The sequence below is a fragment of the Aplidium turbinatum genome, chromosome 3 (assembly GCF_918807975.1).
Source record: "Aplidium turbinatum chromosome 3, kaAplTurb1.1, whole genome shotgun sequence".
NCBI lineage: Eukaryota > Metazoa > Chordata > Ascidiacea > Aplousobranchia > Polyclinidae > Aplidium > Aplidium turbinatum.
In genome coordinates, this window is record NC_137474.1 from 12,392,515 (window position 1) to 12,410,752 (window position 18,238).

The window sequence follows — 18,238 nt, forward strand, 5'->3', positions numbered from 1 at the left end:
ACGAAAGTCTGCGTAATATTTTCATTTTTATTTACAAGTATGACGTTTGCCCACCTGAGGTGTCGGGATGGCGAGCTGTGGCCTTAAACCACTAAAGAAACTTTCTCACTGGAAACTAAGGTAACTAGCAACTTAAAAAGTTTTGATTCATATGCTTATTAGGTTGGCTTACAAATTTTCCTGGAATTAATTATCTTTCAACTCTTCTAACTCGCAAATTACTTTGCAATATCTAAATAAAACGCTGAATAGCTAACTCTATTACGCAACTTTCTGCAAAAAAACTTTCGTCATACTCATGTACTACAGTAGTTTTGTACATTCCCAAAGTAAAAAGCTGTCTTGTTTGGCGTTTTGCGGATGAACTTGTTCTTTTTTCACACTTCTTCGTTTTTATAGTAATTATTTCACGTAAACGTTAATACGCCAAACGCACAGCATAATGTGAAATTTAATAAACAGCCTAGTTAATATATAATTTACCAATTTAAAAGAAATGATGGGTTGCGACGAGATCCGTCTTTTAATTGAGTCAGTAGCCTAAGCTATGCGCTGAGAATTCATGAAAATCATTTTGCACTTAAAACTACTGCGAAAAATAAGCACATACAACAAGACTAATAAAATAGCATCTACTGCAAGAAAAAATATGGCAATTTGAGCAAAAGGTAAGTAGTCAAGTGCATTGTATCTGACACATATCAAATGTCTTTTTTACTACAGCTATACAAAACACAGTAGCCATTTTACACTGTAGTCATCACTTCAGTTTACAATAAAAAGAATACAGTACAGCATGAGTACAGTTGTACGAAATCTCATACAAGCCCCAATAAAAAATTTTGTACTTACACCAGAATAAAAAAATCGATAGGCTACCTTCTCAGGTGCCAGAACGATGACATCATCTCCAATACTAATCTGAAGCTACAGCTAATGTAGAATACAAAGGGTACTGTGCTTACAGACAGTAATACGGACAGTGATAAACTATAAACTTACATGGTAAAATTATATTATCATGCGTCACGACCTCATAACTGGATTATTGCGGTCCAATGTCATCGACACAGTAGCCTGATATCTGCAGTTTTCCGTACATTCATAAACATGTACAGTGGCGTAGCCAGAAAAAAATTTTGGGGGGGGCCAAATATTTTATGAATTGAAGAGAACGACAAAATGTTTGATTTAAGACATCACCACCTGATGTGCAGTGGCGCATCCTGGTGGGTTAAGCAAGGGAAGCAATAAAGCTGGTGGGGGTTAGAGCGTGCCGAAGGCACGCGTATTCTAGGGGGGTCCGGGGGCATGCTCCCCCGGAAAATTTTTGCAAAATTACACTTAAATAATGGATTATAACGCTTTCTGGATACACTTTCAGGGTAATATTTGTATGAAACTTATTAGCAGATAAACAGCTATTAACTTATTAAAGGTAGGCTAGCTCTTATCTACACACAAACGGGCAAAAACTGCGGCTAAAATTAGAGAACACAAAAAACTCAGCTACACAAAAACCCTACAGAGTAAGCGATTCTGAAATTGCTTCCACAGATTAGTTAAAAGAAGCGTAAATCGCGTAAACTTTGCGCGATTTACGATTTGCAAAATGTATTGGTGTCTTTTTGTGTGTCTAAAACAAGTCCTGGGGGTGTTAATGGCCAGATGTCTTGGAAAACAATATAAATTTATACAAATTATATTATATTTTCAACAAAGGGTTCAACTTCGGAATCCAAACTTTGAAAATTTGGGGGGGCCATGGCCCCGTTCGCCCCCCCCCTGGCTACGCCTATGAACATGTATATAGTCACAATTTTATAATGTTCGGTTGTAGAGTATTGCTACTTGCGTTTTGTAATTCTACAAAGATAATATTTAAAAAAAAAACAAGATTCAAAAAAATTGAATATCCTAATTAGAAATTAGGTGAGGCGTTCTTTAATGTATTTTCCTGACTGCGTCATGACATTTCCCAAGTATATAAGTAATATCGCAGTCCAGCGTAAAGTGTATTGCAAAACAGTTTTCACTCCATTCAGTCTTAGCTCGTACGCCACAGACAACCCTGCATCACCAGCTGTTGAAGCTGTCAACCGGACACAACCGGTTTCGGTTGGATTTTCCTTGAATACGTCCAATGTCAAGCGAGCCATTTGTCCCTTTGGTGTCGGCACAAAATAACGGTGGTCAGAACTTTCTATTTGTTGTGAGTAATTGCATTTTGTTTTCCTTCTCAATAAAGCTTTGTTTTCAGTTGATTCTTTCATGGATGTTTCTGCTTGCTCGGTGTGAAACGCTGTCCACGTCTGACCTGGCAAAAGGAGCAGAAGGTCTTCTGTGCTTGGTATTTGCAAAAAGTACTCTTCATCAATAATAGAAGTCCCTTCTTCTAATGTTAACACTGCAAGTTCGTTGGATTCAAAGCTTTTCCCACTATTTGACTGAATATAATTTTTCACCTTTTCTTTAAGTTCAAACAAGCTTTGAGCCATGATTCCTAACACATCGCCACCATTGTTGTCGCTGAATACCCAAACACGAAAGGGTTTACCGAGCGGTTTTGACCAGGAAAGGCGATCAACTACACCAGAAGGTGTCCAAGCATTTAAAAGATTGGCAGCACGCATTCTTTGATGTGTTTTAATTTGTTGTATGAAATCTAATCAGTTGTCTGTAAAAAAATAAATAACTGAAGTGAATAAATGTTGCTGGGATTATGAACAGTGTTTATCATGAATTGTCTAATAAAAATTGATTTCTGATGTGTATTACCTTGTAAACTGTAGCCTATATATTCTCAGCCAAGCTTTCTGTTGTCAGCAAGTAGTCGTAGACCTAGAAAAAGGCTTTGGTGGGACATCGGAATTTTGACGAACCAAAACTTGAAAGAGAAAACAGGCAAGGTAAAAGTTGGGGTCCGAAAAATAAAATAACTTGGTAGGGGGTTTCGAGGCTCGCCCCCCCCCCTCCCACAAAATTTGCCTTGTTTTCATAGCTTTTTGTGCTTCTTTAGGCCCAATAATGTTTTTTGCCCAGCACTTATAAACTTTGTATTTGACCAAACTTGCTAAATTAAACTGAATTTTTGTAGAAGTTAGATCTGCACGGTTTGGATTAAATTTAAAATTAAGTTTCAAAATGTTTGTTTTTTCACGACCACTGAAGGATTTACTGTAAATAAATTATTTTTTATAAATGATAATTAATTTTATTCAACCATGGTTCAACCAATAATGATTTGTTGACAAAGGTTTGTATAGTCCATAGCGTTGTGCAGTCTTTCAGTGAAACTTCGAAAATTTATCTTCTTCTCTTTAGGTTATAATACAGGATATACCTGTAAGGCATATTTCTTTCATAGTTCATGCCATCATTAACACTGAAATAGAATACGTGATGGTGAACTAACTGAATGAGCAATATGCTTGCCTCAGTAGGCTATATTGCATTGTTTTCCTAACCAAGGGCAATTGAAAAATCGTACCCTTATCTACTGCTGAGAACATGAAAATCGAATCGAGCGAGCGAAACCAGTGAGAAAAAATTGCAAAAGAGGGCATGCTTTTCTTGATTTTGGAAAGAGCCGGGTGACCAATTGCTGCCTTGGATCCGCTATTGTGAGCTAAAATGATTTATCAGTGTGTTGTCACTGATCTACAACGCAGTCCTGACCAGTTTTGCAAGCAAACAGTTTTTTACTTGGATAGAAACATGCTGCACTCAACTGAACCTTCGTAAACAATCTGCGACTGAATTTAAACTCTCGATTTTTATATAGCTTTGGCTAACAACATACGCTCAGTTGAATATTAGCCTAAACCTACAGATTTTAATATAAGGAAGAAAAATCAGTGTATGTTGAAAAAATAGGTGTAACTATATTAAGTTATCACCAGCTATTATTTGTCAACTTCAAATCAAGAAAAACTACACACTGAGATTGGCTGACTTGAGAACATCTCAATACCGTAAATTTATTATCGACCTGAAACACTAGACTAGGCTTTGTTAAGTTCCAGTTCACAACAGACAAGTTGCACGGCTAAACCTAGTCATCCTACTAACACAAAATATTAAATCTAAAATGTTTAAAATGGGCGCATGTTTGTGAAGCGAATAGCTTGAATAGCAGTCGCTAATGAGAACTTTAGCCTTTAGATTTATTGCCTACGACGTAATGACCAAAGTCCAAGCTCAGACAACGTTAATTAAACAGACATGACGAAACAAAGCACGCGTGGTTTATGCGGTCATGCGTGTGCGCATGAGTCACAGGCCCATAGAAGTAGTTTTCCTTTCTGAGTTTTATCAAGTTAATTTCATCAAATGGTTACCGATAGCTACTTCAAATTTCTGTGTGTTAAAATTAAGATCAAAGATGGAACATACGCTGAGGATTCTTGAAAATGATTACTGTTTCTTTTTTCCATGGACTAATGTACCGTACTGTACCATACTTTGTTCATCATTCACAGTCAATAAAAAGTAAAGGTGCATTTGGTTGGTTCGGGATAAATTAAAATTTTTGTTTGGTCATAGTATTTGGTATTACTTTTGCTTGGCGTGTCATCTTCTCATCCTTCAACGCTTGGAATCAAGTATGGGACCGCCTTTACTTTTAAAGCTCTTCCCATGTGATTTTGAATAAGTTCAGTTCATTTAAAAGAGTTTTTTTACTCATCATCTCGTTAGCTTAGGTTTTTTCCTCTGTTGATTTCGCTGTGAGCTACAGTACACATTGGTTTGATGTAGCAATTTACCACGCTGACCCTTTCAAGCATGTTATAGTAGCTTGGTTCTCAGGCGATGTGTCGTCTTTCACATCTTCTGCACCTTTGTTGGATTACTGAACAAACGTAACTGAAATAATTCAAAACAAACAGGTTATTTTATTTAATTATTTACTTCAGATATGCACATATGTTAGATGTTATACATCCATATGGAATTAAAGGTAACGGTAAAGGGGGTCCCATACTTGATTCAAGTGTCGGGTATAAGAAGATAAAGTTCTCATTGTACTAAGCCTTCGGCACTAAAGAGAGTAGGGTGGCCAGTTCCTCTCTCTCGGCCGCCTTTACTTCAGCAACTACGCCCACCCAATTTATTACACCCTGGGTAGAGGTGAGCGGTGTTTTCAACAACCAGCTGAAGCCGGGAGTCGAACCAGGTTTGCATAATTGGAAAGCCAACGCCTTATCGGTTGCGCCATCCCACCGCATGAAATTATGGAATTACATGAGAAAAAAAAAAAAAAAAAAATACAGTAGAATTCGCCTATAGTGACTTTGGCTATAGTGACACTTTGCCTACAGTGACACCTGTTGCAAAGTCCCGTTTGCATACGCAACAGTTGAGTAGAATTCGGCTATAGTGACACTTCGATTATGGCGACACTTTTTCCGCGGTCCCTTCAGGTGTCATTATAGGCAAATTCTACTGTAAAATGTTGTGGCAATCTTATTAAGCAAATAAAACATGTCACAAAGTGAGGAAAAATACACGCACAGGGGGAAGACTCCAAACATCTCAATCTTCCTGTACAACAATTTGCAAGCAACATCATAAAATTTTGATCTTAGATTGACATCAGTATTTAGCAGGGCAAATATTAGATTATTTTCGGAATAAAAACAGAAAGCTGAAGTTCTCTGGACAAAATTGTGGTAAGGTGAAACATTGCAAAAATTGCCGTCATAACTTAGAAACAGTTTACGACAAAAACACAAGACCAACCACGTACATCATGGCCAAAGAATATCATGGAATTGACCTCAATGGGCTTCACGGGAGTTATGCAAGCAACAGAAAACGGAATAGATAGACAAAAGAACGTTGTGGCCAAGGTCTACAGCAGAGCATCGTAACAAGTCACTTGATTTGAAAAAGATCTGTAATAGCCTGTGCTGTGAGGTTACCACTAATTTTTACCAAACAAACAAAAACATGTGATATTAATAGACTGCACTGACTACGTAAAAAGACTACCGCAAATAAAGTTTAAACCCAATAATTAGAGAGTGCCATTAAAATGAGTCTTTCTAATTACAATTTTTTTAAGCAAAGTCTGCTGTTAATTCAATCTTGCAACAGCTACTTTGAATGCTCAAAAACGCATCGAAAAAACTGTCAAAAAGTATTGATTGGGTGACATAAGATCAATGGTTGAAGGAGCACTTGGTGCGTTAATTAAGTTACTCGACCCCAGAAAGCAGCATAAAAACAAATACAAAATGCCCTGTGCAAAGTGAGTTGATTGCATCAATTTATCAATTACGAGCGGTAAAGCTATTTCGATTATTGGTTCTTGCAGTGTCAGGTTTAAGCACAATGAAACTTGAGTTATTTGTTGGATTTATTTCCTATAGCCCAGGGTTTGTTTGTTGGATTTATTTCCTATAGCCCAGGCCGGCTACCATACTCTGTTTGTAAATGAGAGGGAGAGGGAAAGAGAGAGAAACCTCTTATTTTGTCTGCTGCGAAAAATAGTAGGCTATATACGGTACAAATATGAACCGGTACAAATACATTCAACAACAGACAGATAGAATTGTTATCAATGATGTTGTATCTGATTACTGAAGAGTTTAGATTTTCTTCAAGATCATCACTTGTTTAGTTGGAACGGTTTATCTGATAAATTCAAAAGTAAAAGCAGAAACATGCGAGTTATTTTATTGCTTCACTGAATCTTCGCACACCAATGCAATGCGCATGCTCAGAACGAATAACGCACAAAATAAAATTTTGAAATCGTATACTGCAGTGCAGCAGCAAGAGAAAAAGTTCTTCAAATTAAAAAAAAAACTGTTTCGATTTGTGAACAAAATATGTAAAAACGATTACTGTGTGCGTCAAATAACATAAAACTTTCGAATAATGTTTTGTTGTCGCAATTGCTTCGGTCTGAACCAATGATAGTTTTATGCTGTTCGATAACTTATTACACAGTAACCGTTTTATTACAACAATAACTCACCGTAGTAGAAAAGTGAGACTTTCTTGAAAATTAATAATGGCAAGATACTTACAGTTTGAACACTTTAGGCTGGAGTTGTAAAAAAACACATGGCCCAGCCGAAGTCACAAACTGTAGCCTGTTCTTAGAATTGAGCTGCAACATTGAAATTTAATTTCGGAACGACACTTGTTTTTGGTAGTCTATGCTAAAAATTGTTGCTAACTGTGAAATAGCTGTAATTTAAAAATATTAGTCAAACGGATGAGAATATTGTACGACGCACGTGGTAATATTTGTTTTAAGTCATTCTTACAAACTTATACGATAAGCTGGATTTTTAAATAAAAGCCATTTTTTGCCGTGTTAAATCTTTTTAAAATTGATTTCAAACATTATTTTGCGAATTTGTATTTTCATTTTTTAGAATTCTAATTTAAGTTAGGAGAAATGCTTTTATTTGACTTTTTTCAATTACATTGCTTACATGTTACTGAGCTTGCGTATTGCTTTTGATACAGTTTGAAAGATGCTGTGGCAAACTACATTGGATACAAACTTATTGAACAGAAAGTTCCAGAATGAATCACGCGTGAACGTAATTAGTTCCTCATACTGAAGCTCTTACTTGCACATTTGGCTGCGGCGTTTAGTTTGTTTCTCTGAGTCATTTTGTGACGTCTAGGTGACAGGTCCTTCCCTAAAAATTGTGTGTTTCCTATTTTTATCCACTCTAATGTGAAAATGGTTGCCTACTGCTTTCAACCCACGCTTTTTCTTTTGCTTTTTGTGAATCTGGAATCAAATTAGTTGTTCTCTAGACAAGAGCAGCTGATATCTTAAAAGATAGACAACAAATTAATAAAATTGAATAACATCTGATCCAACTCCATTACTTTGTTGTCTGTTTGTTTGCGGTATTGCAAAATTATTTTTCTCCCAAAATATTGCTATCAAAGTCTTTGCAAGATAGCACCAAGTTTTCACTTGCAAACCAAGAACTATACGAAACCAAAAAAGTAAGCTGTTGTTATCACTCCACACGTCATCAAAGAACAATCAAATTGAATTTTAACGCATTTGTTGCAATGGTTACATTAGTGATTGTAATTTTTTACCTTTGGTGCAAAAAGCTGGAAATTTATATCATACTAACCAACGAATATCTTCTTTTTGCTACGCATATCATAAATATTTTATATATTTTTGAAATACTGTACATTAAGAGTCCATGAAGACGAGATAGATGCCACAGGAAGAAGTGCAGAGTAGCAGACATAACTCTTGAATGAAAGCTTGACTTGTAATTGAATTACACCTTGCTAAGTTTCAACGTTAAACTATGTGTCATAGAGTGAAAAAAAGTCTGTAGCTGTCCAGTCTGGAAATTTGTTGAAGACAAAAATTGTATTGATTAAAAACAAGAAATGGAAGTTTTCGAGGAAAAAATCTTGTTATTTGTGCTTGTAATGTTTAAAATCGATATCGAATTTCCAGACAGTTCGAATCAGCTTGCTTGAGTAAAAATATCTACACTTTCAAAAGTTTTACAACTTTACTGAAATCGGAGTTGGAGGGTTTGTAAGTGCCATATTTTCTACAGTAGATCGAATAAGATCACTAAACTAATCACTTGTTCAGTTTGTGCTTTTCAGTCCGGAGTGTCGTTACAGTTAAAGTGCATAGTCAGATTTATCTTATAATTTTTATTTAATGTATATTGCTGATTTAAGTAATTCGTGATGTTTGAGTTGATTTTTTAATTGTGTTCTATGCTTTTGTAATAAAACATGTTAAACCTGCTAAAGTTACTTGGTTTTGTCTGTCTATAGACCTAATAAGCTTTCAGTAACCCAATTTTATTTTATTGTGAGTTGTGTAAGTAAATATGGTCGCAGAGTACTTTCAATAAAACGCAGAAACATTATGAGATATAAAAACAATACAGAGGAAACTCACCTTTTTCTAAGCGTTCAGGCTGTTAGCTATAGTAATAGTTGTATTGTATTTGTGTATGACTATCAGCGGATAGTTTTGACTATGACTACTCAATTCCAAAAAGATGCATTTTTGAAAAATACTTTGGATTGCCTAAACAAGCCAATTTTGTGGCCAACTTCCAGCTATATTTAAATCTTTTCTACGGCACTTTATCGTACCCTCAAGAGTATCGAACCCAAGCCCTTTTGAATTTTTACAACTAGCCTGGTCCATTTAGCTGAGATAAATTTAATTGAGATTGAGAAAACATACTCATCTGGTAGAAAATAAGACCCAAACTATGACTTTTCAAAGTACGTAAAGCAAGTTGTCCGTTTTACATCATTTTAAATTTCAATGTCTGATGAAGAGAGCTTGATGACAGAACAAAATAAAATTATTTTGTAGTGATCTATTATGCTCTCTTTTCAGGTTGATGATGCTTTTTGTAGCCTATTGCCTTACCATGCATGGCTGATGTAGCCTACGTTGGGTGAAATTTTAGTTTAAGTGGACAGAAAAGCAAGAAAAAAGCCTTTATATGTGTCGTCAAGCCTGTCGATTTTAGCAGTAGTTACAATGTTCATCTGATGCATACGAAAGTAAAATCATAAACACACAAGTTCTTTTATTGTTGCACTGACGTTTCACGCACCACGACAACACGCATCCTCAGAGCAAATAACATAGGCTACAAAATAAAATTTACAAAGTTATCTAGGTTACTGCAGTACGGTTGATGGCAAGAGAAAAAAGCAAACCGCACATTATTTCAAATTGTGACCAAAGATCCGCGAGCGGTCACTTTCTACGTTGAACAACAATCAAACTTCCAAACAATTAAACACAAAGCCATAAAATCTGTCATTGCCTGTCTTGTCAAGACGCAGCCTGATGCTGGTTCTCTTGATTGGTGTCGAACTAACCTCCTCTGGAAGGTTTTGAAGAAGATCGTTTTTCAAGGCCGCAGCATCCGATAAGTCTTTAAAAAACAATCAACAACATTATTTTTTGCTTTTTAGGGAAAGTTTTAATCAATAAGAACAAAAATTGTAACCGTTTTTGTAACACTGTGAGCCAGCAGTCCGCTGTAGGGTTATAAGTTTGACCACTGGAGACGATAGTTTCCTTTGTCAAGAAAATGAAGTATCTTCTGACGGGTGTCAAACCCACAGCAATGCTTGATATGAACGACTCGGTAGTCGGTTACATGTCTTGTAATTTGCATTAGTTTCCTTTGTGGATTTTTAAAACTTGGTTATTTACTTGTCTTGAAAAAAAGAAAGAGAGATTAATACGATGACCTTAGCCATTCTTTGACTTCACCATCGGCCAAGGCCGTCTGTCTAACTCTAATCCGTCGATTTTTTTCAAATGGCGCAGTAATTACACAGAGCATCAGAAAATGTTGCTAATAGTACTGCTCTGCTTTTGTTAAATGAAAAGCAAAAACATTTTGATCAAAAGTAAAAATTGTAAATTTTTTTGATAATTTACAATGTCTTTTTCAGTCAAGACCAACGAAAGTAAATTCTCATAAATAAAAAGAAAAGAAACAGAAACAAAACAAAAATAGACTGAAAAGGGAGGAAATCGTGCAAATTAATTCGCAACATAAGAACAGAAATAGCGAGCAAAACTTCATCGATTACGACTCCAAGCTTCGAATTGATTTGGTGGCTTTTAGGTTTAGCTTCATACGGGTTCTTTATCGTGCAGCTTCATTTTCGACAGGAAAGAAAAGACGGCAGTGATTCCAAACGTCAGGCAATAAATATAAACTCAGACATTAATATTTATGATTTGTCCGTGATTTATATAGAGCTTTGTAAATGTAAATATTTTAAGTTGTTTTATTAGCTCAAGCGTCAAAGCAACGTAAAAGAGCTCGGTGTGGCTGCAAGAAAAGTGTACCAGAATTTGTGGGCAGTCACGGTTTCAATGCACGCTAGCATGGATACAAAATCTATAGTTTTACAGCGGAGGAATTTATAAATTTTTTATTGGACTGTGACGTGCATCGAGCTATAAACCTGATATTGGTGGCGGAGCTGTCGCATTATCTTTATGTCAGCTTTTGCATTTCTCGTTGGCTAAAAACAGAGGACCAATTGGCTTGCGTCGAGGCTGCACCGGTATGGTTAGCGAAACGCAATGCTCGCTGTTCTACAGTGAATACTCAGCATTGTGCTGACGCCAGGTAGATTGCTAAGGACCACTTCAATAGCGTTCAGTAGCATATAGCTTCGTCTTTGATGAAAAAATGACAGTAATACAGCAGGATAATACTGAAGATAGCGATAAAACATCCGCTGAAAAAGAGGAAGTGTTGTAACAAAGGTTCTTGTTTAACTAATACGAGAATTTCTTTAAAAAAGCTTTTGCCAGTAGCCTATGTAATAAGCAAGCAGTATGAAAACAGTATTTGAATTCAGACTTATGATACAAAGTATGTGTTTTAAGTTTTGTGCAGTAAATAAAATCAGCAATGTTCAGCAATTTGAATAATTTATCATAGCAAAAGCAATAAAATTTTATTTAGCATATCGTGTATTTAATTGTTTGTTGCAATTTTTGAATAGTGAGCCATTTCCTTGATAAGCCAGAACAGAGATTGATGGTTGATGGATTATAATAACAGCATTTATATAGGCTAGCGCCACATCAACACTACAAGCTATGCTCCTCGGCCCTAAAATATCAGCTTTTACTTTATTATTCATGCTTTTTTTGTTTTATGGACGCCTTTTAATTCACAATGTTGAATATTTTGATTCATTAAATAAAAGGGCTGCCAGACGTTCTTTAATTTTTCGCCGTAAATGCTATTTTGAACAACTTAAAGCAAGGGCTTACAAGTAGGCTACTTGCAGGCTGATATTAGCCCAAAAGTTACGAAATGGTTCAATATTAATTCAAAGCGAGCTTTTATCAACTTATCAATGCAATGATGCTTGTAATTTAGATTAACCTACTTAGCAAATTAAACTGATCACCTGAAGGTACGTTAATCAAGTGTAGCATTCATCACTTAACATACCGTACTGAAAATTGTATTAAGTATTTTTGATATATTTATAGGTTTGCAAAATTGTATAAATTTTGATGTAAAATTTTGCAGAATTTTGACAAACTTATAATTTTTTTGTAAGATTTTACGTATTTCTAAGTAACCTAACGTATTTCTAAGTAACCTGTGGCATTTTTTGACCTCCGGTTTCAACCCTCGGGCTTCAACCCTCTCGGTAATGTTTAAGCTGAGTTCTCTTTTAATTGATTATAATAGTTGAACAAGCAATGATAAAATTCAAGATTGATTTTAAAATTTTAAACCTACATAGTATGTAAGTCTGGAAAAAGAAGGCCAAGATGAATGTTATTGATTTTTGGACTTTTTCACTTTGTCTTATTTTTATTATGCCCAAAATTGCACAACTTTCGAATTAAGCCTACTTTCACATCCAATTCTTCTAATTAGGATTCTGTGGTATGATTGTAAAGCTCAGAGCCGACTAATTGAAGCCAAGTTAAAGCAACTCGAAAGCTGACAAACACATTAGGAAAATCTGCTTCTGTTGATGTCTCAAGCCTCTGCTCAAATTAGTCAAAGTTACTGTGTTTTCTGTTTGTATCACAAAGTTAGAAGATGATCTTGGTGTCCTTAGTAAGTTACTTAAAATTCTCCAGACGAATTTCGAGTAAACGGTGAATTTTATATTATAATAAAAAGCTAGAATTTTTAATCTGCGATTTTAATCACTTTTTAGTGTAAACTTGATTTAATATTTTTTTGATTCGTAAACAGATAAAAAATTCAATTTCGGCAAAATCCATTAGAAGTGCTTGAAATGCTTATGGTTGTGAAATGGCGCAGCGGAAAAGGCGTTGGCTTTCCAATCATATGCAATCCGTTCGATTCTCGACTTAAAGTAGATTGTTCAAAATACCGCTTGCCTCTACCCAAAGTGTAATAAATTGGTAGTTGCTTAACCCAACAGAAAGGAACTGGCCACCCCACTTTTATTGGTGCCGTCACCGAAAGCTGTCTTCTTATCTCCGATGCTTGGATTCAAGTTTGGGACCTTCATTACAACGCTCATTTGTTTGTTTGTTAACACAACAAATCAGGTATTTAACAACTTTAAGACAAACTCCATAGAAAAGATTAACGGCAATAACACTTTAACAATCGGAAAACTTCACTCTGCCAATCTCGGTAACCGGCCCTGCGTCAAGAGCCTCTATAAGTATGCGAAACTACCAGGAATAACCTATCAAGGCTTTGTCAGTCCGAGGATAAAGATTCAAAACCAACCAACCAGCTATCTTACTGGGCTTAATTTTCAAATTGAATGTCCTGGTTGGATTCAGTTGGCTAATAGGCTATGCTTGACGAAGCAGGCCTGAATTTCAAATCAAATCTGAGAGAAGCTAAAACAGAGATTATAGTACTTTCGTCAGAACTTCTATTAAAGTGAATTTAGTCAGTGGTTAAGAAAAACTCTTCTAATCTAAGCTTACGAAGATTCATGTTGTTCTGTGATAGAACCAAGTGCGGTGTTCAAATCCTTCTTCAATGTTTCGAAATTTGTATACATTGTTTCAAAGTGTTTCTGGGTAAGATGGTTTGGCTTCTTTGTGCTATGGTCGATCCTGTTAATTATTTTACTTGAATTATTCATTGACATTCATCGCATACATATGCCCATCAGTCGAAGTGGGTGTCTGTATTTATTGCCAAATAAGCTACCCGGCTTTTCTAGACATGCTTGCTTAAAGTAGGCTACCTTGTCGATACGAAAGCACCACCTTAGCCAAAATCTGGGGTCAAATCACTTTGACTAAAGACTTTTTGCTTTGTTGATTGCAAGAGTGATATTTGAAGCAAACGCAATTTCAGCTCCACTCATGCGTGTGGAAACATGACGAAATGCATCTTCTGACCTTCAAAGGTGATTGAAGATGACTGGGAAGTAAGCGAAGAAGAAGCAGCATAAGGTCAGGGCTTAACGCAACGGGATTTCCAACTGGGCTACTTCACCTGCCAAAAAAGGGTTCTCTAATAAAAGTGTTGTAGGACTTTTTTCAATTCAAAGTAGAAATGCTATTTTAAATTAGTGGTCTCCCAAGTCTTGTCTGTTCAAAGCTAGCCAAAGTTAGAGGTTGTACAAACGTAGCATAACTCAATCTCTAATCAACTCCTTGTTCAAGAATATCTGTAAGTGTATTCACAAAACTTGATCTGAAAATAAATTAACGTTTTAGAAATTATTTGAAGCTAAAAAAAAAAAAAAAAAAATTAAAGTAGACCTATATCTAAGCTACTGGATCTACAGCATCATATGCCCAGTGGTAAATCATATCAATTCTTCTATGCTTGTAAGTTCTGTATAAAGGTTAAATTCGAAAACATTCTTATTCTTAACGCAACACTTAAATTTAACATCCCTTTTCTTGGCAAGCAGTTAGACAACACGCACCTATAGAAATCCTTGCAAAAGGTAGAGAAAATGAAAGGGCTAGAGATTTTGTTGAATTTTCTTCTTTTTTTTTTAATGCACTGAAATTAAGGAAGCTGCTCTGTGTAACTTCAGAGTAAGAGAAATTTGTTTCAACTGCACCAGAAGGCTTTTGCTAAGCAGCAATTTTTCTTCCTTTATAGCCGATAATCCGATTTTTAACCATATTAAAAGACGACGAAGTTACCGTTTCCCGCTTGTGCAATGTGCATGATAGAATAGAAAATTCCCAAATCTTTGTGTTGGTGACTTGCTTTGAGAGGACGTTATCCTCCGGGAACCGAAGTCGAATATCGTTTTAATTAGTTCGTATTTTTGGGTTACATTTTCAGTGGAAGGAAGATTACCTAAATGCTCTTAAACAAGGAAACAATTTGATTGCCTGTTGATCCAAAATACAATCTTTGTAATAAAAGAATGCCAAAGTATTTGTTATTCTATAGCCTATACTCCTTTAGATTTTTTTAAACTTGATATTAAAAAGTCGTATGAGTCAGTTATTAGAATTTTCCTAAAATGTGATTACCTTTTTGTCACACCCTAAACACACCCATCTAACAAGGCTATGAGGATTTTCTATTAATACAATATTTATAAGCGCTTTAGGCGAAAAGTCAAAACAAGCACAATTTCAATGTAGGCTATAGGACTACAATGAAGGATAAAGTTGAATTAAGTAACTTTCTAATAAAAATTATAAACATCAAACCATAAAAGCGTTAAGATAGCTGTTGCCGAAACGATCATAACTGATCATAACTTACTCTATTGTCGGCTGCATAGCCGAGTGCTGCTACATTCAAAAGGGCCCTGGTACAGCACTCAAAAGGGCGACGGCTCAACACCGCTCAATAGCATGTAGCTGTGTCTTTGGCAAAACCCTTAAAGATAGCCAATGCCTGAAGGTGGACACAAAGATTGGCTTTTTTGTCTTTCCGTCTACTAAATCATAATCTTCAACCACCGTGCGTAAGCGTGAATAACTGTGATAAAAAATGAGTTATCCTATTATAAAATTAGACTTAAAAAGAAAGAAAAATTGAAAACGTTTTGAAGTTTCAAGCGGCAAAGTATGCTTTCTGTCATATAAGAAAATTTTAGAGTTGTTAAAATTTAAAAAAATGTATTTACTGAAAAGTAAAATGGTTGGAACGCCTGGTCCATCTACTCTACTGTAATCAAAAATAAAGAGCACAAAATGCCGATACTAACCTCACATTCAGCAAATAGCACTGGAGATGAAAGCAGTTTAGTTTTCGAAGCGATTGCTGATCATAAGTTTAATCTATATTTTGGGCTCTTTTCTTTTTTACGATATTATACTCTCTTTTTTCAAAACACACGTTCTGTTGCAAGACTGCAGTGATATTAGTTCTCAATAAATTAATCAGGCTCTTCTGTAAAAACATTACATTACGGAACGCGCAGCTCCGCTTTTCAGGCCTCATTAGAAAGGTCAGTTGTCAATTTGACATTTTTTTACGCTTTGCTGCAAGCTCAATTTCAATAAAAAAAATCTGAAATTACTTAAAAACGAACTTCACTACTCAGTCATATATAAGTTATAAAAAGTACAATAATTTGTAAGTCAGAAACAAGCGTAACCCTTCTAGTATGCCGGATAAGCCAAAGGCGGATGTGGTTTAGCACCCTCATGATTTAAAATCCCGATCTATTCTACTAGATCAGGGGTTCCCAACCGGTGGTACGCGTACCACTAGTGGTACGCGAGAGCTTTTCAGGTGGTACGCGAGCAGCTCTCCGTTGCATGCGATATGTAGTAGTATTGTCAAATAAAGTAGACCTATTGCAACAATTATTTAATTTTGAGTTTCTAAAATATGCGAACAACACTTTTATTTCCTTTCGTACTAAATTCTCTGCACTCAGTAAGCTACTTTTGTCGATCTTGCTCCCTGCTGTCATTGTTATTAATACAATGCTGCTGTGCGTACTTAATGGTGTCTGTGACGAAGCTATTATGTGTGCAATGTGGTCTGTGCAATTGCAGAATTGCGTTTATTCTGATGTTGGTTTTCGATGTGTAATGGCTGAATCCTGAACAGCATTACATTTTTGTCTAAATATTTGAAAATGTCGAAGCGAAAGTATAGCGCAGATTATATTAAGTATGGCTTCATTGCTATTCAACATCGTGGAGATAGCTTACCTCAGTGCGTGATCTGTATGAAAACCCTTTCAAATGCAGCTTTGAAACCAAGTTTGCTTAAGCGGCACCTTGAGTCCAATCATGGGGATAACGTGAAGCGACAGCGCATGGATCACACAGGCCAGTTTTACCGAAATAATGCCGACATTGTGAAGGCATGCTATGAAGTATCTCTTCTGGTGGCCCAAAACAAAAAAGCTCATGTCATTGCGGAGTCACTTGTTTTGCCAGCAGCAAAGATATTAGTCAGAAATTTGATTGGAGAAGATTCAGTGGCAAAGTTGGATAGTGTATCGCTTTCTAACAATACCGTGAAACGACGCATCGAGAAAATGTCAGTTGATATCACTAACCAAGTGATTGCAGGAGTAAGAGATTCGAAGTTTGGATTTGCCTTACAACTTGATGAATCCACAGATGTCACAAACTGCTGCCAACTGCTTGTCTACCTCTGCTTTACACAGAACGATGCTGTAAAAACGGAATTATTGTTGAATTATGAGGTGTCCACTGTCCACTACATCAAAAGGAAAAGATATTTTCAACTCTTTGGATAATTTTTTCAAGGAAAATGAACTGGATTAGGGAAATCTTGTCGGATGTACGATAGATGGGGCTCCCTCTATGCTCGGTAGAAAGTCTGGATTTCAAGCCCATGTCAAAGCTGTGTCACCTCGCGTCATAAGTGTTCACTGTTTCATACACAGGTTTGCTCTTTGCACAAAGGTTCTTCCTGCAAAGTTGTTAATGTGCTTGAACAGGGTAGTCAAAATCGTAAATTTTGTTAAAACATCAGCTTTAAGTACTCGATTGTTTAAGGTTCTTTGTGAAGATCTCGGCTCAGACCACACTTGTCTCCTCTATCACACAGAAGTGCGCTGGCTCTCTCGAGGAAATACAACTAAGCGTCTTTTTGAAATGAGGAATGAATTACTTTTATTTTTCCAACAGAAAGACCATGAATTTCAAAACGATCTGGAGGACGAGTAATTCATTGCAAGATTGGCTTATTTGTCAGATATATTTGAAGCCTTCAATCATTTAAATCTGTCATTTCAAGGGCAAAACTGCACTGTTGTAGACTTTGTTTCAAAACTGGGAGCTTTTATCTATAAGGTGGAATCATGAAGGAAAAATGTGGAAAACAAGCGCTATGTTATGTTTAAATTTCTGTCAGCCCTTGAAATGAAAATCAGTGATGACTTTTCCGGAGAAATTACCCAGCACCTCTCGCTGCTAACTGCTGAATTGCAGCATTACTTTCCAGATACCACAAGCTGCCCATGCATCACAGATCCTTTCTCAGTGGACCCAGCCGACCTCTCTGTCGGTACAGGGGAACAAGAGGAACTGATAGACATGCAGGGGGATCAGACAGCAAAAAAACAACGCAAAGAATGTTCTGCAATAAACTTTTGGCTTAGTATGGCTTCTTCATACCCAACGCTAGCTTCCCACGCTGTTCCACAACTACTGATTTTTCCTTCTACTTGGGAAGGCGAGCAGGGATTTTCTATTAAGTTATGAACATCAAATCAAAAAATCGAAACCGACTAAGTGCCCCTGGACATGACTTCAGATGTGCTATTAGCAAAGTTATGCCAC

The 18,238-nt window shown here is 36.2% G+C and overlaps 2 protein-coding genes across 2 annotated transcripts; one reads left to right on the forward strand and one right to left on the reverse strand.

Annotated features, from left to right (window-relative positions):
- Positions 1-1,928: 1,928 nt before the first annotated feature.
- On the reverse strand, positions 1,929-2,633 carry LOC145766555 (lipid transferase CIDEC-like). Its single transcript, XM_082578275.1, has one exon. It carries the CDS (start codon positions 2,631-2,633, stop codon positions 1,929-1,931), a length of 705 nt encoding a protein of 234 aa, XP_082434401.1.
- Positions 2,634-16,557: 13,924 nt separating this feature from the next.
- On the forward strand, positions 16,558-17,190 carry LOC145766556 (zinc finger BED domain-containing protein 5-like). Its single transcript, XM_082578276.1, has one exon. The coding sequence runs from the start codon at positions 16,558-16,560 to the stop codon at positions 17,188-17,190; it is 633 nt and encodes a 210-aa protein (XP_082434402.1).
- Positions 17,191-18,238: the final 1,048 nt, after the last annotated feature.